The sequence below is a fragment of the Ranitomeya variabilis genome, chromosome 4, assembly GCF_051348905.1.
Source record: "Ranitomeya variabilis isolate aRanVar5 chromosome 4, aRanVar5.hap1, whole genome shotgun sequence".
NCBI classification, from domain to species: domain Eukaryota; kingdom Metazoa; phylum Chordata; class Amphibia; order Anura; family Dendrobatidae; genus Ranitomeya; species Ranitomeya variabilis.
In genome coordinates this window covers 769,408,663-769,435,038 of record NC_135235.1, presented here as the reverse complement: position 1 = coordinate 769,435,038, position 26,376 = coordinate 769,408,663, and the positions used below count along the sequence as shown (strand labels likewise).

Here is a 26,376-nt window from a genome sequence, read left to right as displayed (position 1 = left end):
TTTTTATGAGGCAGATCGCCCGGGAAAGTTCATTGCTACAACACACTTTCATTGTGATTTGTCTCATTGGCTGGTGTGATGCTGATGTCATCAGAACCTGAACCAATCGGGTCTCGATAAGGTCGGGGGTCACAGTAAGGGTTGTGCGCCGGAATCCCATCGTTATAGCTAGCGCTCATGTTTATCTATCATTGGCGGTCACGAAGCAGTTAAGTTAAGGGTACCTGTCCAGGCCTATTTCATTAGTTTTTTTTTTTTTTAATTCTGTGGAAGCATGGTTAAAAAGCAATGTCTGACTTTCATTTGTTCATTCTCATAGATTTTTGATTTGTTATTATTTTGTCAGATTCAAGTTATTTCTGTGACCATTGTGGGTTTTTCTGTCATTAAACGAAGGGTACCAACAATTTTGACCACGTGTGTAGGAGGAATGAATATTTTGACTCCACAGCCACTTCTGGAAATCAGCACGAAGCGGATGTTGGAGAGTGAAAATTACAATTTGCCATTTTATTACCCAGCACATAGTGCCCAGATTGTGCTCCAGGAGGCACACACTGCAAATTAAGTGGATTCATCTCACTATATAATATTACTAAATACAGAGATCTAAAATAGCTAAAAGCACAAAAAGAGGATTCAGAGATCCTCCAAAAATGAGAAAAACAGCAAAACATGGCAGAGATGCTTACCTGCCTAGGCCTCCAAACAAATGCACTATCAGGATGCAGTGGACCCATGTGGTCAAGATGGCTGCCTCATCGGTTATGCTGCACCTGTGTTTTTTTCATCTTGACCACATGGGTCCACTGCATCCTGATAGTGCATTTGTTTGGAGGCCTAGGCAGGTAAGCATCTCTGCCATGTGTTGCTGTTTTTCTCATTTTTGGAGGATCTCTGAATCCTCTTTTTGTGCTTTTAGCTATTTTAGAGTTAGGACTCATGAGCGTGGGGACCCTTGACGTGGGTCATGAGCTTCTTTATTTTGGCCAAAATATCAACTAATACCTCACATAAAAATATATTTTTTTTTATGTGTTTTTTGCACTTTTTTTCGGGGTGCAGTTGGGCCCATTTTTCTCTTGTAAACTGTGGTGTCTGTTCACATGGGGTGCATTTGGATAGCGCTGGGCAGGCCCGCCTGATCTAATAGAAGGGTGTCACTACTAGGCCTGCCTGGATGCTGTGCATCTCCATTGTGTGAACAGCGCCACATACAAGTTTTTTTTGTGCAGCAATGTGCCAAGCAGCCACCCCCTCCATTAGTTTGGTAGGCCGTGAGTGGCTGCCTCATCGGTTATGCTGCACCTGTGTTTTTTTCATCTTGAACACATGGGTCCACTGCATCCTGATAGTGCATTTGGTTGGAGGCCTAGGCAGGTAAGCATCTCTGCCATGTTTTGCTGTTTTTCTCTAAATACAGAGATCCTAAATGATGTTTGAGCACACTGCAAGACTCAGAAGTGAGAGCGGATTTTGCTGGGTTGGTTTATAGAAACTCTGTTACTTTTCAACAGCCTTTGAGCCACTAGTAGTGTGGGAACCTCTGTTTCTACATTGACACATGATGGACCTGAGTGGGGACTTGGCTTTTTGTGAGATGAGAATAGGTATTATTTTCGCCTACATAACATTGATTGGTTTCTTTTTATTCGATAGTTGGGAGGCAGAATGAACAAACAGTTGAACACCACACACTACTGGCTCATCCAACAAGGTGGACTGTCATTGTCTTGATGAATAATTAAAGGGAACCTGTCACCCCCAAAATGGAAGGTGAGCTAAGTCCACTGTCATCAGGAGCTTATCTACAGCATTCTGTAATGCTGTAGATAAGCCCCCGATGTTACCTGAAAGATAATAAAAAGGGGTTAGATTATACTCACCCAGTGGCGGTCCCGCTGTGGTGGGCTTCTCTGGTCCAGTCCGGCGCCTCCTATCTTCATTCCATGACGTCCTCTTCTGGTCTTCACACCGCGGCTCTGGCGCAGGCATACTTTCTCTGCCCTGTTAAGGGCAGAGCAAAGTACTGCAGTGTGCAGGCGCCGGGAAAGGTCAGAGAGGCCCAGCACCTGCGCACTGCAGTACTTTGCTCTGCCCTAAACAGGGCAGACAAAGTACGCCTGCGCCGGAGCCATGCCGTGAAGACCAGAAGAGGACGTCATGGAATGAAGATAGGAGGCGCCGGACCGGACCAGCGACGCCCTTCGGACCGGACCGCAGCGGGACCGCCCCTGGGTGAGTATAATCTAACCTCTTTTTATCATCTTTCAGGTAACATCGGGAGCTTATCTACAGCATTACAGAATGCTGTAGATAAGCCCCTGATGACTGGGCTTGGCTCACCTTCCATTTTGGGGGTGACAGGTTCCCTTTAAAGTTTTTTACATAGCTTGCCATTTTTATGGACAGTTTAAGTAGAAATGTTCAAAAATATAAAACTCAAGGATATTTTATTTAAAAAAAATGTTTTTTGTCTTGGCAGATGACTGTACCAGGCGATCAGAGGGACAGCTGACATCTTCAATTTTTAAATCTGATAATCTTGAGATCCTACAAGATACAACTAAAGTGATTGCTGTTACTCCAGATATATCGACATCCATTCACAGCAAAGATCTGTCATCCGATCCTATGAAACAGGTCCCATCTTCTGATTCATTACTGACTACTCATCAAAGTCACAAAAGAGGCATTAAAAAACAAACTGCTCCTAAAGCAAAGAAGTCATTTTCATGTTCAGAATGTGGGAAATGTTTTAACAATAAATCAGAATTGGTTATTCACTGTAGAATTCACACAGGGGAGAAGCCTTTTTCCTGTTCAGAATGTGGGAAATGTTTTAACCAGAAAGGGAGTCTAGTTAGTCACCAGAGAACTCATACAGGGGAGAAGCCTTTTTCCTGTTCACATTGTAGGAAATGTTTTAACCAGAAAGGGAGTCTAGTTAGTCACCAGAAAACTCATACAGGGGAGAAGCCTTTTTCCTGTTCAGAATGTGGGAAATGTTTTAGCCAGAAAGCAGATTTGGTTAATCACCGTAGAATTCATACAGGGGAGAAGCCTTTTTCCTGTTCACATTGTAGGAAATGTTTTAACCAGAAAGGGAGTCTAGTTAGTCACCAGAAAACTCATACAGGGGAGAAGCCTTTTTTCTGTTCAGAATGTGGGAAATGTTTTAGCTATAAAGGGAGTCTAGTTTGCCACCAGAGAAATCACACAGGACAGAAGCCTTTTTCCTGTTCAGATTGTGGGAAATGTTTTAACAAGAAATCAGATTTGGTTAATCACCGTATAATTCACACAGGGGAGAAGCCTTTTTCCTGTTCAGAATGTGGGAATTGTTTTAACCAGAAAGGGAGTCTAGTTAGACACCAGAGAACTCATACAGGGGAGAAGCCTTTTTCCTGTTCAGAATGTGGGAAATGTTTTAGCCATAAAGGGAGTCTAGTTTGCCACCAGAGAAATCACACAGGACAGAAGCCTTTTTGCTGTTCAGATTGTGGGAAATGTTTTAACAAGAAATCAGATTTGGTTAATCACCGTATAATTCACACAGGACAGAAGCCTTTTTCCTGTTCAGAATGTGGGAAATGTTTTAGCCATAAAGGGAGTCTAGTTTGCCACCAGAGAGATCACACAGGACAGAAACCTTTTTCCTGTTCAGAATGTGGGAAATGTTTTAGCCATAAAGGGAATCTAGTTAGTCACCAGAGAACTCATACAGGGGAGAAGCCTTTTTCCTGTTCAGATTGTGGGAAATGTTTTACCCAGAAAGCAGAGTTGATTAATCACCAGAGAACTCACACAGGACAGAAGCCTTTTTCCTGTACAGAATGTGGGAAATGTTTTAGCCAGAAAGGGAATCTTGTTAGCCACCAGAAAACTCACACAGGGGAGAAGCCTTTTTCATGTTCAGATTGTGGGAAATGTTTTAACCAGAAAGGGAGTCTAGTTAGTCACCAGAGAACTCACACAGGGGAGAAGCCTTTTTCCTGTTCAGATTGTGGGAAATGTTTTACCCAGAAAGCAGAGTTGGTTAATCACCAGAGAACTCACACAGGACAGAAGCCTTTTTCCTGTACAGAATGTGGGAAATGTTTTAGCCAGAAAGGGAATCTTGTTAGCCACCAGAAAACCCACACAGGGGAGAAGCTTTTTTCCTGTTAAGAATGTGGGAAATGTTTTAAATGGAAACAGCTTCTTGTTAGACATCAGAGCAGTCACACAGAGGAGAACTCTTTTTCGTTTCCTTAATGTGGGAAATATTTTACTTGGAAATCAACTGTTAATAAACATCAGAGACGTCACATAGGGGAGAAGCCTTTTTTATGTTCATAATGTTGGAATAGTTTTAACCAAAACTTAATCTTCTTAAAGGGGTTGTCTCTTGTCATTCCTCATGTTTGCTGACAAAAGGATAAAATTAAACTTTATTAATTCTAAATGTAAAACTAAACCCATAATTCACCCCCTGAAGGTTAGTCAGTAGGTGACTAATAGAAAAAACATGTACCCCACAGTTCAGTATATTGGGTGAGGTGACGTATACACACTCACTCTCCAAGCCTCTCATTTCTATGGGTTTCATCGTCCTCACCAAAGGCGACTCATCAGGAAACTATTTAACCCCTTCATCACCCAGCCTATTTTGGCCTTAATGACCTTGCCATTTTTTGCAATTCTGACCAGTGTCCCTTTATGAGGTAATAACTCAGGAACGCTTCAACGGATCCTAGCGATTCTGAGATTGTTTTTTCGTGACATATTGGGCTTCATGTTAGTGGTAAATTTAGGTCGATAATTTCTGAGTTTATTTGTGAAAAAAACGGAAATTTGGCGAAAATTTTGAAAATTTTGCAATTTTCACATTTTGAATTTTTATTCTGTTAAACCAGAGAGTTATGTGACACAAAATAGTTAATAAATAACATTTCCCACATGTCTACTTTACATCAGCACAATTTTGGAAATAAAATTTTTTTTTGCTAGGAAGTTATAAGGGTTAAAATTTGACCAGTGATTTCTCATTTTTACAACAAAATTTACAAAACCATTTTTTTTAGGGACCACCTCACATTTGAAGACAGTTTGAGGGTTCTATATGGCTGAAAATACCCAAAAGTGACACCATTCTAAAAACTGCACCCCTCAAGGTGCTCAAAACCACATTCAAGAAGTTTATTAACCCTTCAGGTGTTTCACAGCAGCAGAAGCAACAAATAGGGGAAAAATTAACATTTAACTTTTTAGTCACAAAAATGATCTTTTCGCAACAATTTTTTTATTTTCCCAAGGGTAAAAGGAGAAACTGGACCACGAATGTTGTTGTCCAATTTGTCGTGAGTACGCTGATGCCTCATATGTGGGGGTAAACCACTGTTTGGGCGCACGGCAGGGCTCGGAAGGGAAGGAGCGCCATTTGACTTTTTGAATGAAAAATTGGCTCCAATCTTTAGCGGACACCATGTCGCGTTTGGAGAGCCCCCGTGTGCCTAAACATTGGAGCTCCCCCACAAGTGACCACATTTTGGAAACTAGACCCCCCAAGGAACTTATCTAGAAGCATAGTGAGCACTTTAAACCCCCAGGTGCTTCACAAATTAATCCGTAAAAATGAAAAAGTACTTTTTTTTCACACAAATTTTCTTTTAGCCTCAATTTTTTCATTTTCACATGGGCAACAGAATAAAATGGATCCTAAAATTTGTTGGACAATTTCTCCTGAGTACGCCAATACCTCATATGTGGGGGTAAACTACTGTTTGGGCACATGGTAAGGCTCGGAAGGGAAGGAGCGCCATTTGACTTTTTGAATGAAAAATTATCTCCATCGTTAGCGGACACCATGTCAGGTTTGGAGAGCCCCTGTGTGCCTAAACATTGGAGCTCCCCCACAAGTGACCCCATTTTGGAAACTAGACCCCCCAAGGAACTTATCTAGATGCATAGTGAGCACTTTAAACCCTCAGGTGCTTCACAAATTGATCCGTAAAAATGAAAAAGTACTTTTTTTTAACACAAAATTTTTTTTAGCCTCAATTTTTTCATTTTCAGATGGGCAACAGGATAAAATGGATCCTAAAATTTGTTGGGCAATTTCTCCTGAGTACGCCGATACCTCATATGTGGGGGTAAACCACTGTTTGGCTGCACGGCAAGGCTTGGAAGGGAAGGCGCGCCATTTGACTTTTTCAATGGAAAATTAGCTCCAATCGTTAGTGGACACCATGTTGCGTTCGGAGAGCCCCTGTGTGCCTAAACATTGGAGCTCCCCTACAAGTGACCCCATTTTGGAAACTAGACCCCCCAAGGAACTAATCTAGATGTATAGTGAGCACTTAAAACCCCCAGGTGCTTCACAGAAGTTTATAACGCAGAGCCATGAAAATAAAAAATTATTTTTCTTTCCTCAAAAATGATTTTTAGCCCGGAGTTTTTTATTTTCCCAAGGATAATAGGAGAAATTGGACCCCAAATGTTGTTGTCCAGTTTCTCCTGAGTACGCTGATACCCCATATGTGGGGGTAAACCACTGTTTTGGCACACGTCGGGGAGCGGAAGGGAAGTAGTGACGTTTTGAAATGCAGACTTTAATGGAATGCTCTGCGGGCGTCACGTTGCATTTGCAGAGCCCCTGATGTGCCTAAACAGTAGGAACTCCCCACAATTGACCCCACTTTGGAAACTAGACCCCCAAGGGAACTTATCTAGATGTGTGGTGAGCACTTTGAACCCCCAAGTGCTTCACAGAAGTTTAGAACGCAGAGCCGTGAAAATAAAAAATGTGTTTTCTTTCCTCAAAAATATTTTTTTAGCCCAGAATTTTTTAATTTTCCCAAGGGTAACAGGATAAATTTGACCCCAAAAGTTGTTGTCCAGTTTCTCCTGAGTACGCTGATACCCCATATGTGGGGGTAAACCACTGTTTGGGCACATGGCGGGGCTCGGAAGGGAAGTAGTGACGATTTGGAATGCAGACTTTGATGGAATAGTCTGCGGGAATCATGTTACGTTTGCAGAGCCCCTGATGTGCCTAAACAGTAGAAACACCCCACAAGTGACCCCATTTTGGAAACTAGACCCCAAAAGGATCTTATCTAGAAGTGTGGTGAGCACTTTCAACCCCCAAGTGTTTCACATAAGTTTATAACGTAGAGCCGTGAAAATAAAAAATAATTGTTCTTTCCTCAAAATTATGTTTTAGCAAGTAATTTTTTATTTTTGCAAGGGTAACAGGAGAAATTGGACCCCAATAGTTGTTGCACAGTTTGTCCTGAGTACGCTGGTATCCCATATGTGGGGGTAAACCACTGTTTGGGCGCACGTCGGGGCTTGGAAGGGAGGGCGCACCATTTGACTTTTTGAACGCAAGATTGGCTGGAATCAATGGTGGCGCCATGTTGCGTTTGGAGACCCCTGATGTGCCTAAACAGTGGAAACCCCTCAATTCTAACTTCAACACTAACCCCAACACACCCCTAACCCTAATCCCAACTGTAGCCATAACCCTAATCACAACCCTAACCCCAACACACCCCTAACCACAACCCTAACCCCAACACACCCGTAACCCTAAATCCAACCCTAATCCTAACCCTAATCCCAACCCTACCCACAACTGTAACCCCAAGACAACCCTAACCCTATCCTTAACCCTAACCACAAGCCTAATCTTAACCCTATTTCCAACCCTAGCCCTAATTCCAACCCTAAGGGTACCGTCTCACATAACGATTTACCAACGATCACGACCAGCGATACGACCTGGCCGTGATCGTTGGAAAGTCGTTGTGTGGTCGCTGGGGAGCTGTCACACAGACCGCTCTCCAGCGACCAACGATGCCAAGGTCCCGGGTAACCAGGGTAAACAGGGCCGCGCTTAGTAACCCAATGTTTACCGTGGTTACCAGCGTAAAAGTAAAAAAAAACAAAAACGTACATACTCACATTTCGGTGTCCTTCAGGTCCCTTGCCGTCTGCTTCCTGCTCTGACTGAGTGCCGCCGTACAGTGAGAGCAGAGCGCAGCGGTGACGTCACTGCTGTGCTGTGCTCTCACTTTCCGGCCGGCAGACAGTCAGAGCGGGAAGCAGACGGCAAGGGACCTGAAGGACACCGAAATGTGAGTATGTACGTTTTTTTTTTTAACTTTTACGCTGGTAACCACGGTAAACATCGGGTTACTAAGCGCGGCCCTGCGCTTAGTAACCCGATGTTTACCCTGGTTACAAGCGAACGCATCGCTGGATCGCTGTCACACACAACGATCCAGCGATGACAGCGGGAGATCCAGCGACGAAAGAAAGTTCCAAACGATCTGCTACGACGTACGATTCTCAGCAGGGTTCCTGATCGCTGCTGCGTGTCAGACACAGCGATATCGTATGGATATCGCTGGAACGTCACGGATCGTACCGTCGTAGCGATCAAAGTGCCACTGTGAGACGGTACCCTAACTCTAATTCCAACCCTAACCCTAAGGATATGTGCCCACTTTGCGGATTCGTGTGAGATTTTTCCGCACCATTTTTGAAAAATCCGCAGGTAAAAGGCACTGCGTTTTACCTACGGATTTACAGCGGATTTCCAGTGTTTTTTTGTGCGGATTTCACCTGTGGATTCCTATTGTGGAACAGGTGTAAAACGCTGCGGAATCCGCACAAAATTGACATGCTGCGGAAAATACAACACAGCGTTTCCGCACGGTATTTTCCGCACCATGGGCACAGCGGATTTGGTTTTTCATAGGTGTACATGGTACTGTAAACCTGATGGAAAACTGCTACGAATTCGCAGCGGCCAATCCGCTGCGGATCCGCGGCCAATCCGCTGCGGATCCGCGGCCAATCCGCTGCGGATCCGCGGCCAATCCGCTGCGGATCCGCGGCCAATCCGCTGCGGATCCGCGGCCAATCCGCTGCGGATCCGTGGCCAATCCGCTGCGGATCCGCGGCCAATCCGCTGCGGATCCGCGGCCAATCCGCTGCGGATCCGCGGCAATCCGCTGCGGATGCGCAGCCAAATCCGCACTGTGTGCACATGCCCTAACCCTACCCCTAATTCTAACCCTAATTCTAACCCTAACCGTAGCAGAAAAAAAAAAATATATATTTTATTTATTTTTATTATTGTCCCTATGGGGGTGATAAAGGGGGGGTCATTTACTTATTTTTTTATTTTGATCACTGTGATAGGCTATATCGCAGTGATCAAAATACATCTGAAACGAATCTGCCAGCTGGCAGATTCGGCGGGCGCAGTGCGCATGCGCCCGCCATTTTGCAAGATGGCGGCGCCCATGGAGAAGCCGGACGGACACCGGGAGGCCAGGTAAGTATGAAGGGGGGGTGATCGGATCACGGGGGGGGGGGGGGGACCGGAGCACAGGGAGGGGGCACCGGAGCACGGGGGGAGCGGACAGGAGGACGGAGGATCGGACAGGACGAATTAGGGGGGCGGCCACGTAACGGAGCACTGGGGGGGCGATCGGTGGGGTGGGGGGGAGGCAGATTAGGTTTTCAAGCCATGGCCGATGATATTGCAGCATCGGCCATGGCTGGATTGTAATATTTCACCGTTTTTTTGGGTGAAATATTACAAATCGCTCTGATTGGCAGTTTCACTTTCAACAGCCAATCAGAGCGATCGTAGCTACGGGGGGGTGAAGCCACTCCCCCTGGGCTGAAGCACCACTCCCCCTGTTCCTGGAGATCGGGTGAAATTGGAGTTAACCCTTTCACCCGATCTGCAGGAGCGCGATCCCTCCATGACGCATACGCTGCGTCATAGGTCGCATTGGCACCGACTTTCATGACACAGCGTATGCGTCAAAGGTCGTGAAGGGGTTAATATTGACCTATATTCAAGCGAGACTAGACAAAAAAAACAACAAAATCATGTATCATGTTATCCGAAACAGTCAGAAAACCAGCCACATATTGGCAGATCCCAGACCTCAAACTATATACTTCGTAAGTTTATACATCACTCCAGTGTCAGGAATAGATAGTATGTGACAATACAGTATAATTCTTGTGTGTTTCTCCTATAGGGACTGCCCTAGTTTTGTATTGTAACAGCTGGTAATTAGTAGTGCAGACAAATTGTCCTGGACTAAACTCCATTTTCAGACGGCCCAATATGTACCACTCAGGGAAAACTTACCTGCTCCAAAGATCAATAGCAGCTTCTAACTAATGGCCATGCTGCGGTCTGTCAAGGAATGAGTGCAATATCGTTATAAAGACTAGGGATGTGTGCAATCATAATGTCTGGAAGATCTGTGCCATTATTTAGTATGAATATGGAGATTATCTCTGAAAGTTCAGTGTTCCCTGAGCGGTATATACTGTATTGTCACATACTATCTATTCCTGACACTGGAGTGGATTATAAACTTACTTAATGTATAGTTTGAGGTCTGGGATCTGCCAATATGTGGCTAGTGATGCTGCTTCATGTGCATGCTATAGGAGTGATCAGCCTGCAAAAATGATTGTCCCACACTGGGACAAAGTCAAAAGACGGAAAAAAGTAAAAAAAATAATTTTTTTTTAAACCTAAATTAATAATTAAAAATCAATATATATTCTATCTCTAAATAAATATTTGAATGAAAAAAAATCTAAACTATAAAAATACACATATTTGGTAACGCCCCGACCTATAAAACTATCCCACCAGTTGTTCTGTCATCCTCAACTTTGTGCTTAAGAAAAGCGACTTGACAGACAGCTAAACTCCTGTCTATGCATTGAGGTAGACGCAGGGGGTCCGATACAACTTTTATTGATAGGATCAGTGTAAAACTATAAGAAAAAATGAAAGTACTCAGTACAAGGCATACAACATATCTACATACACAGCATTATGTATGGTACAAGACATTCACAGTGTAAGTGCACAACATGGCGGTAGTATAAACATCTGTAATATCAAAAGGCTACTTTGGTATAAAACATATATAGAACAGAGTAGCTACATAATACAACATGGTGAGCTCTAACAAGGGGAAAACAATAACTCACCGACTGTGCTATGTGGAGGTAACAACCAGATGGGCTGAAAATCAGGGAGACAATCAGCATGTCAGCATCCATGAGGCCAAAATGGCTGCTGGAGAAGAAGGGGGCAAGACTAATGCAGGCTGATGGGAAACTACAGAGGCCTTGATGGGCCGTAAAGATTGAATTGAACAGTAAGCAATGAAACAGAAAGTAAACTACCAGGAGAACATTGTTGGATAAGTTATCACAATACACCACACTTCAATAATACAAAGCATTGTAAACTGATTATATGCCTTTGTATAAAGGCTTGACACTCCCCGTCTGGTGTCCAGTGGAAGCAGTTTTCCGTTTTGCTTGGGGGCCTTGTTCTCCACCTTCCGGACCTGTCCATCTTGACTTGGGAAGAGTTTGGTTACCAATCCTAGAGGCCACTTGATCCTTTTAGACTGAGTGTTTCCAGGTTCCATATTGGGCTTACTAGCTTGCCATTTGTCTCTTGTCTGTAACGTAGAAACTGCACTCATCAAAGTGACCAATGACCTTCTGACAGCAAAATCTAACGGTGACCACTCTCTGCTCATTCTTCTCGACATCTCTGCAGCTTTCGACACTGTTGACCACCCTGTCCTACTCTCTAGGCTCCAGTCACTGGGCATTAAGGACACTGCTCTCTCCTGGTTCTCCTCCTATCTTTCTGACCGCTCCTTTAGGCTAATTGCACACGTTGCAGAATTGCCGCAGAAATTTCCGTGGCAATTCTGCAGCTCCTGCCGCGGGTATATCGCATGCAGAATTGGCATGCATATTCCCGCAGAAAACTAGCGTTTTGCAAGCATAATTAGCTTGGAGAATGCTATCGTTTCCCAAGCGATCTGTAGCATCACTTGGAAAACTGATTGACAGGTTGGTCACACTTGTCAAACATAGTGTTTGACAAGTGTGACCAAATTTTTGCTATTGATGCTGCCTATGCCGCATTAATAATAATAAAAGATAGAAGGTTAAAAATAATTAAAAAAATGGTTATACTCACCTTCTGGTGGGCCGATCTCCTCAGCGGCTTCCGTTCCTATAGATGGTGTGCGCAGGACCTTCCATTGACGTCGCCGCAGGTTCTTCACACACACCATCTATAGGAACGGAAGCGGCCACGTGCACCGCTGAGAGGTGAGCATATCACTATTTTTTATTTTAATTCTTTTTTTTTACCAATTATATGGTGCCCAGTCTGTGGAGGAGAGTCTCCTCTCCTCCACCCTGGGTACCAACCGCACTTGATCTGCTTACTTCGCGCATGGTGTGCACAGCCCCGTGCGGGAAGTAAGCAGATAAATGCATTCCTAGGTGTGCACAATCGCCGCGATTCCGCAAATTTAATGAACATGCTGCGTTTTTTTCTGGATTGCGATTCCGCTCAGGAAAAAAATGCAGCATGTGCACAAAAAATGCAGATTGCATTCTATTAAATAGGATGCTTAATGTGAGCGTTTTTTTCACGGTTTTATAGCGGTTTATAGTGAAAAACCGCGAAAAAAACGTGAAAAATCTGCTAGGTGTGCACACAGCCTTAGTGTTTTGTTCGCTGGCCCCAATTCATCTCCTCTTCCTCTCACTGTTGGGGTACCTGAAGGCTCAGTCCTTGGCCCCCTTTTCTTCTCCCTCTACACTGCCCCAATGGGACAGACTATCAGCAGATTTGGCTTTCAGTACCATCTTTACGCTGATGACACACAACTATACAACCTCTGGCAAAAATTATGGAATCACCGGCCTTAGAGGATGTTCCTCAGAAATGAGTGATTCCATAATTTTCCACCTATGCTTGGTTAAAAAAAAGTAACCATTACTGACTACCTCATTTTTTGACCACAAAAAGCAAAAAGACAGACGCGTCCGCTCTTCGCAAGTCGTTACATTGGCTGCCCATTCATTACAGGATACAATTCAAACTACTTGTTCTCACCCACAAAGCTCTCCACAGTGCACTATGTCCCGGAACACAGAGAAATACTTCCAGGACATAGTGCGCCGGCGCATGCGCACTAATGCTTTTCGGCTTTGCCCGCAGATGGGCAAAGCATACTGCGCATGCGCAATGCAAGATTGCCTTGCGCAGGCGTGTACTATGGAGGACAGAGCATGAACTTCAACCCAATATTGCGGCCAGCATGCAGCCAGCGGGTAAGGAAAGGGTGAATCAAACACCCGAAAACCCCGCCCATATGACCGCAAACCTGTCCTGCCAAATTCAGGTGACCGGTTCCCTTTAATTATTAGATTTCTGTTACGCTGTAATGTCTATTGTCTGTACAAGTCCCCTCTATAATGTAGAGCGCTGCGGAATATGTCAGCGCTATATAAATAAAGATTATTATTATTAATTGTAAGACTCTAGGGCAATAAATATGAGCCTCTGTGTTAATATTAATGAGGTTTTCTGGTATTTTTAAATAATTTAGGGAACATAAAGTGTTACAGAAATAGTGTTTAATTTGTTGTGTTTGATTGACAGCTGACATCTTGCTGCACTTGTTTTGCAGTGTTTTCATTTTTCAGTGACCTCTTACAGAGTAATTTCATACAGAACCGACTTATTGCACAAAAGGCCATTATGCGGCTCATTGTCCCTTTCTCTCCCAGGGTCACATCATTCTGGCTCCCTACAGACTGCACACGTTTTACGGAGTAATCCTCTAAGTAAAGCTTAAAGAGTAACTAAACTATTTGTTATGGAATTCGCCTCCAGACATGCTACTTTAGAAGAGATCGGTACACTATACTCCAATAGTTTCTATATGAGAATGTCCTTGTCTGAGTACAAGAGTAGAGAGCAGGCATGGAAAGCAATGTATACTGATTGGTTACAGTGTACCGATCTAGCCGAGCAGCATTTAAAAGGTGCTTCTAAAGGAGCACGAACTGTGCGTTGACACTGCTCTGCTGCATAGTGTATAAATGGGGAATTGTGGGCAGCATGAATCAGAGCCTGGCTGCACAATGGAGCGTTTCAAAGAGAAGAAGCTTTACCAATCTGTCGGGAAACCTCGTGTGTATATGGGGAGGCCTGTCAGTCACCGCTGGACTAGTTTGGTCTCCGGCTATGATCCCCGGCAGGATCTTTCAAGTATCTTTTCTCTGAAATAATGGCGTATTTCAGAGCAATCTATTCCTGACTGATTCATGTTGCCCACAATTTGCTCAGCATGAATCAGATGACAGGTTCCCTGTAAGGAAAACGTCGTAACATAAGGCGACATGCACATTTGTGTCCTGACATTCTGGTTATCTATTACCTTTTCTGGACCAGATAAAAGAAATTAATGTCCAAAATGGATTTGTGGCCTAAGTAATGCATGCGTGAAAGTAGCCTTAGGGAAGGGGAGTGACAAAACTCTCTCCCCTGAAGCCGCTCACCACACTGTAGTCGTGTAACCAGCGGCATCAGTGGGCGGGATGGAAACCGTGCCCGGCCACTGTGTGCGGGTACAGCTGGCAGCAGGCACATATTCAGACAGTGCTCGCTCTGGGAAGTGTGCTGATCAGTCAGAAGCATGGAAGTCGCCTAATATGCCAAAGAGGTGGCCTTACAGCCCAGAGAATTCTTGGCTACACCAGGGGTGCACTGTTACATAGTTACATAGTTATTAAGGTTGAAGGAAGACTTTAAGTCCATCTAGTTCAACCCATAGCCTAACATGCCCTAACATGTTGATCCAGGGGAAGGCAAAAAAACCCCATGTGGTAAGAGTAAGCTCCACCATGGGGAAAAAAATTCCTTCCCGACTCCACATACGGCAATCAGACTAGTTCCCTGGATCAACGCCTTATCAAGGAATCTAGTGTATATACCCTGTAACATTATACTTTTCCAGAAAGGCATCCAGTCCCCTCTTAAATTTAAGTAATGAATCACTCATTACAACATCATACGGCAGAGAGTTCCATAGTCTCACTGCTCTTACAGTAAAGAATCCGCGTCTGTTATTATGCTTAAACCTTCTTTCCTCCAGACGTAGAGGATGCCCCCTTGTCCCTGTCTCAGGTCTATGATTAAAAAGATCATCAGAAAGGTCTTTGTACTGTCCCCTCATATATTTATACATTAATATAAGATCACCCTTAGTCTTCGTTTTTCCAAACTAAATAGCCCCAAGTGTAATAACCTATCTTGGTATTGCAGACCCCCCAGTCCTCTAATAACCTTGGTCGCTCATCTCTGCACCCGCTCCAGTTTAGCTATGTCTTTCTTATACACCGGAGACCAGAACTGTGCACAGTATTCTAAGTGTGGTCGAACTAGTGACTTGTATAGAGGTAAAATTATGTTCTCCTCATGAGCATCTACGCCTCTTTTAGTGCATCCCATTATTTTATTTGCCTTTGCAGCAGCTGCCTGACACTGGCCACTGAATATGAGTTTGTCATCCACCCATACACCCAGGTCTTTTTCATTGACGGTTTTGCCCAGAGATTTAGAATTAGGGCTTGTTCACACTTTGCTTTTTTTGTTGCGGATTTTTCAGCTGCGGATTTGGAAAAACCGCAGTGCAAAACCGCACTGCGGATTTTCCTGCGGTTTCTTCTGCGGATTCCTCTGCGGTTTTTCAACAGCACTTTCCTATTGGTGCATGTTGAAAACTGCAGCAGAATCCGCAGAAAGAAGTGACATGCTCCTTCTTTTTTTCCGCAGCAATTCCGCGCGTTTTTTTCCAGGATTTTCTGCAATGTGGGCACAGCGGTTTCTGTTTTCCATAGGGTAACATTGTACTGTACCCTGCATGGAAAACTGCTGCGGATCCGCAGCAAAAACCGCAAAGTGTGAACATAGCCTTAAGCACATAGTTATACATCTTATTACTTCTACCCAAGTGCATGACCTTACATTTATCCCCATTAAAGCTCATTTGCCATTTATCAGCCCAAGCTTCTAGTTTACATAAATCATCCTGTAATATAAAATTGTCCTCCTCTGTATTGATTACCCTGCAGAGTTTAGTGTCATCTGCAAATATTGAAATTTTACTCTGAATGCCCCCTACAAGGTCATTAATAAATATGTTAAAAAGAAGAGGGCCCAATACTGACCCCTGTGGTAGCCCCATCATATGCACACATGCCAGTCGCATTCATACAGTGCTCGCTCTGGGAAGCGTGCTGATGAGTCAGAAGCATGGAAGTCACCTAATATGCCAAAGAGGTGGCCTTACAGCCCAGAGAATTCTTGGCTACACCAGGGGTACACTGCAGCCCCATCATATGCACACATGCCAGTCGCATTCAGACAGTGCTCACTCTGGGAAGTGTGCTGATCAGTCAGAAGCATGGAGGTCGCCTAATATGCCAAAGAGGTGGCCTTACAGCCCAGAGAATTCTTGGCTACACCAGGGGTACACTGCAGCCCCATCATATGCACACATGCCAGTCACATTCAGACAGTGCTCGCTCTGGGAAGCGTGCTGATGAGTCAGAAGCATGGAAGTCGCCTAATATGCCAAAGAGGTGGCCTTACAGCCCAGAGAATTCTTGGCTACACCAGGGGTAGACTGCAGCCCCATCATATGCACACATGCCAGTCGCATTCAGTCAGTGATCGCTCTGGGAAGCGTGCTGATCAGTCAGAAGCATGGAAGTTGCCTAATATGCCAAAGAGGTGGCCTTACAGCCCAGAGAATTCTTGGCTACACCAGGGGTACACTGCAGCCCCATCATATGCACACATGCCAGTCGCATTCAGACAGTGCTCACTCTGGGAAGCGTGCTGATGAGTCAGAAGCATGGAAGTCGCCTAATATGCCAAAGAGGTGGCCTTACAGCCCAGAGAATTCTTGGCTACACCAGGGGTGCACTGTAGCCCCATCATATACACATAAAGTTATTCCTTCAGGTACTCTACTAGTAGCAGGCACAGTGCTATTATGGGTTTTATAGCTACTAAGTCCCCTAAAACACTGTATAGCCCATTTAAAATGTATTTTTGGGTGACAAACGCCTTTTAAATGTTTGCTACATCAAGGGGACCTGTAATTGGTTTCAACACTCATTTTGTGCTGACAGACTTGCTTTAAAGTGACACTCCTCTTCCTCCACAGTACATGTAACTACACAATTCTAATGCATAGTCATTATACCTAATGGCCTCTACTCTCCTGCTGCTCCATCCATGTCTGACATCAGTACCCTATTGTCTTCATGCCCCAAAATAGCTGTTCCCCATGAATTGGGTCCCCCAATCCCTTTTATCGGGATCACTGTGGTAAATTGGTACCATGGCTTCCCTGCCATGCCATCGGTGTGAGATGCGCCAGTGCCGATAAACATGTTGGTTTCTCCAACCAAGGGCAGAGACTGTCAGGAGGGCGAGGTTCAGACTTTGCACAGCTTCCCCCCCATGAATCTGCAGTGGCCAATGTGGACAAGAAGAAAATGACGTACCAATAGTAAATAAGTAAAGATCAGCAGCAGAGCGTAGGGCTTTCGGTACAGTGACAATATGTTAGAAATGTATCATTACAGTTAACATGGGGGGAGTGTAGGTCGCTTTAGAGGGGTTGTTTGCTGACATTTTTTAGGCATGGATGACTAGAAGAGCGCATTGGATTCTTCTTGGTTAGCATCTTCCTTTAGTCACCGGCTGTGGCAGCCAATCACAGGCTTCAGTTGACCTGTTAATATCCGGATGACACGAATATCACTTCTGAAGCTGGCGCAGACCTCCAGAGCAGCCTGCAAACTGTCCACTGGGTGACCGAAGGTCAGTTTATTTGTTTAATATTTTGTTTTTCCTGTTGGTTATTTTGAAAACATCCATGCTTAAATAAATGTTCTCAGCACTGGACAACCATGAGGTCCAATGGGCATTTTAAGGCTGCGGTCACATATGGGTCAAGGCTTTTGGACATGAATCTGGGCAGAGTGAATGGAAGTTATTGCAGCAGGTCATACTTCGTCGTCAGCCTGGGGAAATCTCAGCACAGGAAAGTTTCCCATATTTATTGTGAAGATAACGCACAAGTTGTAACAACCTGTAAAAATACTGCAGGCTTAGTAATCGCACGATGAACTAATAACTGCTGATAAAGTCGCCCGTATGGAACGATGCCACCTGCAGAAATTAAACACGGAGGGCACCGGCTTTTTTACTCCTCCTTCCTTTTCCAGATTACTGGCAGTGGTGGTATTATTCTTTTGGATCTATGTACCTTGTTTCTTTCCTCTGCCTGATTATAAATGTCTATCAGTTTAGTGACTGTTTCATGTTAAGGGAGCAGGGAAGTCTGCCTATATTAACGAGTGGTCTCTAGGCTTATAATCAGCTTCCTATCTGGTTAGCTTTTCCTAAATATATACAGTGGGGCAAAAAAGTATTTAGTCAGTCAGCAATAGTGCAAGTTCCACCACTTAAAAAGATGAGAGGCGTCTGTAATTTACATCATAGGTAGACCTCAACTATGGGAGACAAACTGAGAAAAAAAAATCCAGAAAATCACATTGTCTGTTTTTTTAACATTTTATTTGCATATTATGATGGAAAATAAGTATTTGGTCAGAAACAAAATTTCATCTCAATACTTTGTAATATATCCTTTGTTGGCAATGACAGAGGTCAAACATTTTTTGTAAGTCTTCACAAGGTTGCCACACACTGTTGTTGGTATGTTGGCCCATTCCTCCATGCAGATCTCCTCTAGAGCAGTGATGTTTTTGGCTTTTCGCTTGGCAACACGGACTTTCAACTCCCTCCAAAGGTTTTCTATAGGGTTGAGATCTGGAGACTGGCTGGGCCTCTCCAGGACCTTGAAATGCTTCTTACAAAGCCACTCCTTCATTGCACTGGCGGTGTGCTTTGGATCATTGTCATGTTGAAAGACCCAGCCACGTTTCATCTTCAATGCCCTTGCTGATGGAAGGAGGTTTGCACTCAAAATCTCACGATACATGGCCCCATTCATTCTTTCATGTACCCGGATCAGTCGTCCTGGCCCCTTTGCAGAGAAACAGCCCCAAAGCATGATGTTTCCACCACCATGCTTTACAGTAGGTATGGTGTTTGATGGATGCAACTCAGTATTCTTTTTCCTCCAAACACGACAAGTTGTGTTTCTACCAAACAGTTCCAGTTTGGTTTCATCAGACCATAGGACATTCTCCCAAAACTCCTCTGTATCATTCAAATGCTCTCTAGCAAACTTCAGATGGGCCCGGACATGTACTGGCTTAAGCAGTGGGACACGTCTGGCACTGCAGGATCTGAGTCCATGGTGGCGTAGTGTGTTACTTATGGTAGGCCTTGTTACATTGGTCCCAGCTCTCTGCAGTTCATTCACTAGGTCCCCCCGCGTGGTTCTGGGATTTTTGCTCACCGTTCTTGTGATCATTCTGACCCCACGGGGTGGGATTTTGCGTGGAGCCCCAGATCGAGGGAGATTATCAGTGGTCTTGAATGTCTTCCATTTTCTAATTATTGCTTCCACTGTTGTTTTCTTCACTCCAAGCTGGTTGGCTATTGCTGATTCAGTCTTCCCAGCCTGGTGCAGGGCTACAATTTTGTTTCTGGTGTCCTTTGACAGCTCTTTGGTCTTCACCATAGTGGAGTTTGGAGTCAGACTGTTTGAGGGTGTGCACAGGTGTCTTTTTATGCTGATAACAAGTTTAAACAGGTGCCATTACTACAGGTAATGAGTGGAGGAAAGAGGAGACTCTTAAAGAAGAAGTTACAGGTCTGTGAGAGCCAGAAATCTTGATTGTTTGTTTCTGACCAAATACTTATTTTCCACCATAATATGCAAATAAAATGTTAAAAAAACAGACAATGTGATTTTCTGGATTTTTTTTTCTCAGTTTGTCTCCCATAGTTGAGGTCTACCTATGATGTAAATTACAGACGCCTCTCATCTTTTTAAGTGGTGGAACTTGCACTATTGCTGACTGACTAAATACTTTTTTGCCCCACTGTATGTTTGATTATTGTTGTTGTGTCATGTCACTTTAATAGTCTTATTAAATGTGATGTTTCAGGTTCCCATTTTTTACTATTTTCTATTATCCGCTATCCAACCAACAACCTTCTCACACTGCTCTGGCTCCAATACTGCTGTCCTGCTGCGGTCCGCTAGTAATTGGGACAGGAAGGTCGAGCCAGCAGATGTGGGTGTGGTGCCCACTTTCAGCTTGTCCACGGCCTCGACCTCTGCATGCACCTTCACCATCATGACCACTTCCCCATCCCTTGCCACACGCCTTGCCGATTTTAAATGGACTCCAATATTTTCCACATTCACTACAAATGGCTGAATTTGGAGCGAAATTATATGTGATCCGTGTGTGGGAAAACCACAGTTTACAATATCTGCCCTGTAGGTAACAATATTTTTTTTAGCAACTGGTGTCAATAACTAGGGTAACACACATCAAAAACAGTCCAATGGAGGCCTCAAATGCCACAATTTGTAGCCCACAGATAGATGAGGCGTGTCACGGAGATGCCACACTGTAAAATATGTGGCCTGTATTTTATTTTTCGGCCAGGAAAATTGTGTCAATAAGTAGGCAATGGCACAAAAATGAAAATTCTATGGAGCCCTGAAATGGCACAATTTTGAGCGCAATGATATGTGATCCGTGTGGCGTACAAAACTCAGTTTACAATATCTGCCCTGTTGCTAAATATTTTTTGGGCAGCAAAATGGTGTCAAGAAATTGGATAAGACACTCCAAAAAAATGCTACAGTACCACAAAAAATGGCAGAATTTTCTGTGCACTCAGATGTGATCACTGGGACGGGCAAACCCGTGTAAAATAGCTGGATTTTTATGCTGAACTATGGAAAGGATCTGGCTGTAGTCTGCAGTGTCAACAAGAAAATGGGGAAAAAAGGGGCTCTGGATTGTAATAAAATAATCAGGATTAAGATGCAAAACAAATTATTCCTGGCCACTGATACCTAGGGCTATGTATATATGTAATACGCAGCAGCAGACAGTAATGGAATGGACCCTCTTGATGTATGCAGTGATATGTATATACCCACATACAGTGCCTGCAGGCCTTGTACTGATATGTACAGAGCCACATACACTCCCCTGCCTACCTAGCACTGCAATCTATATACTCCGTAATTAGTCCTTAGAAGGACTGTTGGCTTAGCTGGATTCTATGATGGTAGACCCTCACTAACTGAAAACCCCCCCACATCTGACCCGATCTCAGAAGAAGCTCTCCCTACACTGTCTGAATCCGGAGCTGAATGCGACGAGCAGGGCGGCGCCAGGTCTCTTATAGACCTGATGATGCTGTGCGGCCAGCCAATCACTGTAATGCCACAACCAACATGGCTACGGCATTACAGTGCGTTGTAGACAATCCCTGTATGTTTATTGGCTCTCTAAAGAGCGCCAAATATGGAGGGCGGGGACCCGAACTCCCGCCGAGCAAACCCGGAAATTCTCGGTGCTCGCCAAGTACAGCGATGATCGGACGAGTAACGAGCATTACCGAGTATGCTCGCTCATCACTAGTGTAGTTAGTTCCCCCAGTTTTTTCGTTGGCTCTGGCATCCAGCGTGCTCACTCCAATGGATCTGGAGCGCCCCCAGACGCAGGGCCGCGGGGTACTCTGTCTCAGTTCTGGGGTTGTCACGGTGGCTAGACCTGGTCCGTGACCCTGCTAAGGGGCATCCAATGAAAGATGTGATGGTGATGCGTGGTGCAAGTCGCGGTGAATAACGAGGACACAGGGTTGCAGTCTCTTTACTGAAGGCTTCAGGATCCACAATTCAGAGCACTGCTAACAGGGCTGGCTGAGACCGGCCGGTCCAAAGGCACATCCAGAGTTTCCTTTGCAGGTGGAAATCAGTGCCTACCTTCTAGCGCCTGTGTGTTGTAGTACTTCCCTGCTGAGCACCACGGGATAGTCCTCACAACTGTTGTGTCTGTTTCTGATGTTCTTCTCTCACAACTCGTATCTATTCTGATGTTCTTTCTCCAACCCCAGATGATATGGATAGGACGCACCCGTATGACGGGTAGGCCTGGAGTTCTTCCGGGACCCTAGCATCGCCCCTCTCCCACAATTGCCCCCTATGTCTGCTTAGGTGATTTAGGTGAGACAGCTAACCTAAAATTAACAGTCCTGCTTGTTATGACCCCAATGGCAGAGGGTCTCAAAAGTACATACCAAGTCTGCAAACACAAAAAACCAGCTCATAGGGCAGTGGTAACTGGGCTGACCATATATCTAATCCTAGCACCACAAATAGCAGCAGCCGGGGAACGTGCCTACGTTGGTTCTAGACGTCTCGCGCCAGCCGGAGAACTAACTAACCCTAGAAGGGAAAAGATAGACCTTTCTTGCCTCCAGAGAAAAGACCCCAAAAGTTGGATACAAGCCCCCAACAAATAATAACGGTGAGGTAAGGAGAAAAGACAAACGTAAGAATGAACTAGATATTTAGCAAAGAGAGGCCCACTGACTAATAGCAGAATATAGTAAGATGACTTATATGGTCAGCAAAAACCCTATCAAAATTTCCACGCTGGATATTCAAGAACCCCCGAACCGTCTAACGGCCCGGGGGGAGAACACCAGCCCCCTAGAGCTTCCAGCAAAATCAGGAATCACATTTAGTACAAGCTGGACAAAAAATAAGAGCAAAGCAAATAACCAAAAAACAAGGAAGCAGGACTTAGCTTAATTTTGCAAGATCCAAGACCAGCAGACAGGAGCAAACAGAAAGGAACTGATTACAACGATGCCAGGCACTGGACTGAGAAACCAGGAAGTTTATATAGCAACACCCCTGGACTAACGACCCAGGTGGGTGCCAAACTGAGGAAAGACAATCCCAGAGTCATATCACTAGTGACCACAAGAGGGAGCCAAAAAAGTCTAATTCACAACACCTGCTGCTGTCTGAAGTAATGCTTGGAGCCTAATACTTCCTCGCCGTTCCGGCCACCGGCTACACGCCTCAGTAGGATGTTGCCTCGATCTTACGGCACGACTCCTACTGGCTTTATCTCCTTTTTGGTGCGATCTCGTTTCTCACTTCTCCACAATAAACTTCTCTTCGTTTCCTTTCATAGGATGCCGCTGCAACGGGTGCAGGCGCGGCTCCGTAATGTTCTGTTCTGTTCGCTAGACCACTGTCAGGATCCCACCCCTGACAGAGACCCCCCTGAATCTTCCCCTGCAACACCCTCTGCCACAGGATGTTGCCTGGATCCAACCCAGTCAGCTTCTGACTAACTTCCTATCCAGCCCCCAGTTTTACCAGATTGTGAGGAGTGGCCTAATACATAGAACCCTTTGCTCCCTCTGGCGGCCGGATTGCGAAGTGTAATGTGTGACTGTGATACAGGTCAGGTGAACTCCTTAAGTGCCATCAGACGTACCATCACTCCCATTAGCGGCGGAGCGTCAGTACTGCAACGACCAGGACTCTGGGGTGCTGCACTCCCCCCCGGTTAAATCCAGTACTCCCGGACTGGGAAGAAAACAACTATACATGTTAGCAAAAGACATACAAATTTTGAAATGCAATGAACAAGTAATTATAACAGTGCTTCCCTTTATGGGAGGTGAGGACTCTTGAACGTTACAAACAAAACATGGTTAAATATTTTAAATAACATACTATAGATAACTTCTATTACCCAGCCGGGTATTCTACTAGGTGCAACTTCTGAACAATAATTTAACTTTTCCTTCAAGGGCGTATAGGCTGAACCCACTAAAGGCTTATTATAAAACTCTAAAATATAAATTAACTTTTCTTTATTTCTCTCTTCTAAGTTCAACACTCTTCTTTTTACTCTCTGATTGTTCATATGCAGGAACGCCTGTCTATCTGCCCAGGCCTACTGCCTCTTTTCTTAGTACAGGATCAATTAACCATCTCGCTATGGCTCTCAGGAGGACTCACTAACTAACCCCTACTGGTTTACTTTACTGATATTCGGCTTCCAACTCTTTTCTGTCCTCAATCTCTAGCAACATTATCAAACATTCTCTATAACAGTCTAGCTAACTACATATTACTCCTATGTAAAACATTATTACCATCTACTTTCTTTAAGGCAACATTATACTTCAAGTGCAACTAGTGAACGTTCCCTTTAAGAGGGAACCAAGTCTCTTTGAGGTAAGGCAGACTCTCTCCATCTGCAAGTCCGGTTAAGGCAAGAGCTTCCATGCTGTACTAGGAACAGTCTCTTCACAAAGCTCTCCTTCTTGTAAAACCAGTAAGGGGCACCTTTAAGAAGGTGCAAACTATTTACAATACAGTTTGTGAACCATTCACCTCCATGATTCGGCAGTCTTTGTAACATTGTGGAACAAAAGCAAAAATAAAACAAAAATAAAAAGCCATAGGGATCTCGAGTAAACAAAGGGATCCCTTTAAGAATAACCTGAGTTGGGTATTAGCAGCAAAAAGCAGGGAAACAAACAGTTTACTATTTACATACTCGTGGTTCCGAGGTTTATCCTTACAAGAGGTTACACTGCACTAGCTGGTGGCGGACATGCTCCGGCCAGTAAGGCTGCGGTCCTCTGTCCTCGGCGGATGCACGATCGATGTCATTGGTTGGTCTCCCAGGCAATGGTCAGATCACCCGGTGTCTGGATTCGAATGTCAGCTGTGGTTGCAAGTTCAGTAGCGGCGATAATACACACCGTGGCGACAGTAGTATCGTTTGTCAAATCAGGGTTAGTCGTAGTCGGGACAGCAGGTGTTATGATCCTGGTGGTAAGGATAACCAAACTGACCTGATAAGTAAACCAGAATATCGGACTAGCTCTGGGGATGTGGGAACTTTACTGACCGCAACCCTGATCCTATCCACACACACTAAGGGCAGCCGTGGAGCGTTTCCTAAAAACCTAGACGCCTCTTCACAGCCTGAGAAACTAGCTACCCCTAGAGAGAAAGCAAGCCTCACTTGCCTCAGAGAAAACTCCAAAGTTTAGACAGCCCCCCACAAATAATAACGGTGAGTGAAGGGGAAAACACAAACGTAGAAATGAAACAGGTTTTAGCAAATGAGGCCCACTAATACTAAATAGTCAGAAGATAGCAAGGAATCTGTGCGGTCAGTACAAAATGCTATCAAAAATTATCCAAGCAGAGAATACAAGAACCCCCACACCGACTCACGATGTGAGGGGCGCACTCTGCACCCCAGAGCTTCCAGCAAGCAAGAAAATCACATATAAGCAAGCTGGACTGAACTCATCATATAGTGAGAAACATTTTCAGGGAAACAATGAGCAAACATGAACAAGCAAGACTTAGCTTCTCCAGGAGGAGACAGGTCACAAGGGAAGTCCAAGAGAGATCAAACCAGTACTGAATACAACGACAGCTGGCAAAAAGTAAAGGTCCAGGTGGAATTAAATAGGAGCCAGAGTGGCAGAAAACCAGGCAGCTGGAACCCAGATACAGACCAGCCGTATCGCCAAAGGCCACCAGAGGGAGCCCAAGAACAGAACTCACACAGTACCACTCATGACCACAGGAGGGAGCCCGGAAACGGAATTCACAACAGTACCCCCCCTTGAGGAGGGGTCACCGAACCCTCACCAGAGCCCCCAGGACGATCAGGACGAGCCAAATGAAGGCCGCATGGACATCAGAGGCGACAACCCAGGAATTATCCTCCTGACCATAGCCCTTCCACTTAACCAAATACTGAAGCTTCTGTCTCGAAATACGAGAATCCAAGATTTTCTCTACCACATACTCCAATTCTCCCTCGACCAACACCGGAGCAGGAGGATCAACAGAAGGAACCACAGGCACCACATACCACCGCAATAATGACCGATGGAACACATTATGAATGGCAAACGATGCTGGGAGGTCCAAACGAAATGACACAGGGTTGAGGATTTCTAAAATCTTATAAGGACCAATGAAACGAGGCTTGAACTTAGGAGAGGAAACCTTCATAGGAACATAACGAGAAGACAACCATACCAAATCCCCCACACGAAGTCGGGGACCCACACAGCGACGGCGGTTAGCAAAGCGCTGAGCCTTCTCTTGTGACAACGTCAAATTGTCCACTACGTGGTTCCAAATCTGCTGCAACCTATCCACCACAGAATCCACCCCAGGACAGTCAGAAGGTTCAACCTGACCCAAGGAAAAACGAGGATGAAAACCAGAATTACAAAAAAACGGCGAAACCAAAGTAGCAGAACTAGCCCGATTGTTAAGGGCGAACTCAGCCAATGGCGAAAAAGTCACCCAATCATCCTGATCAGCAGAAACAAAACATCTCAGATAAGTTTCCAAGGTCTGATTAGTTCGTTCGGTTTGGCCATTCGTCTGAGGATGGAAGGCCGACGAAAAAGACAAATCAATG

At 44.7% G+C, this 26,376-nt stretch overlaps 1 protein-coding gene across 1 annotated transcript in view; it reads left to right on the top strand.

Annotated features, from left to right (window-relative positions):
• Positions 1-26,376, top strand: part of LOC143766930 (uncharacterized) — a 168,419-nt gene that overhangs the window by 55,683 nt on the left and 86,360 nt on the right. The window contains exon 6 of the mRNA XM_077254937.1: positions 2,486-2,643. Within this exon, the coding sequence (XP_077111052.1) occupies positions 2,486-2,643 (158 nt within the window). The remainder of the gene's footprint in view (positions 1-2,485; positions 2,644-26,376) is intronic.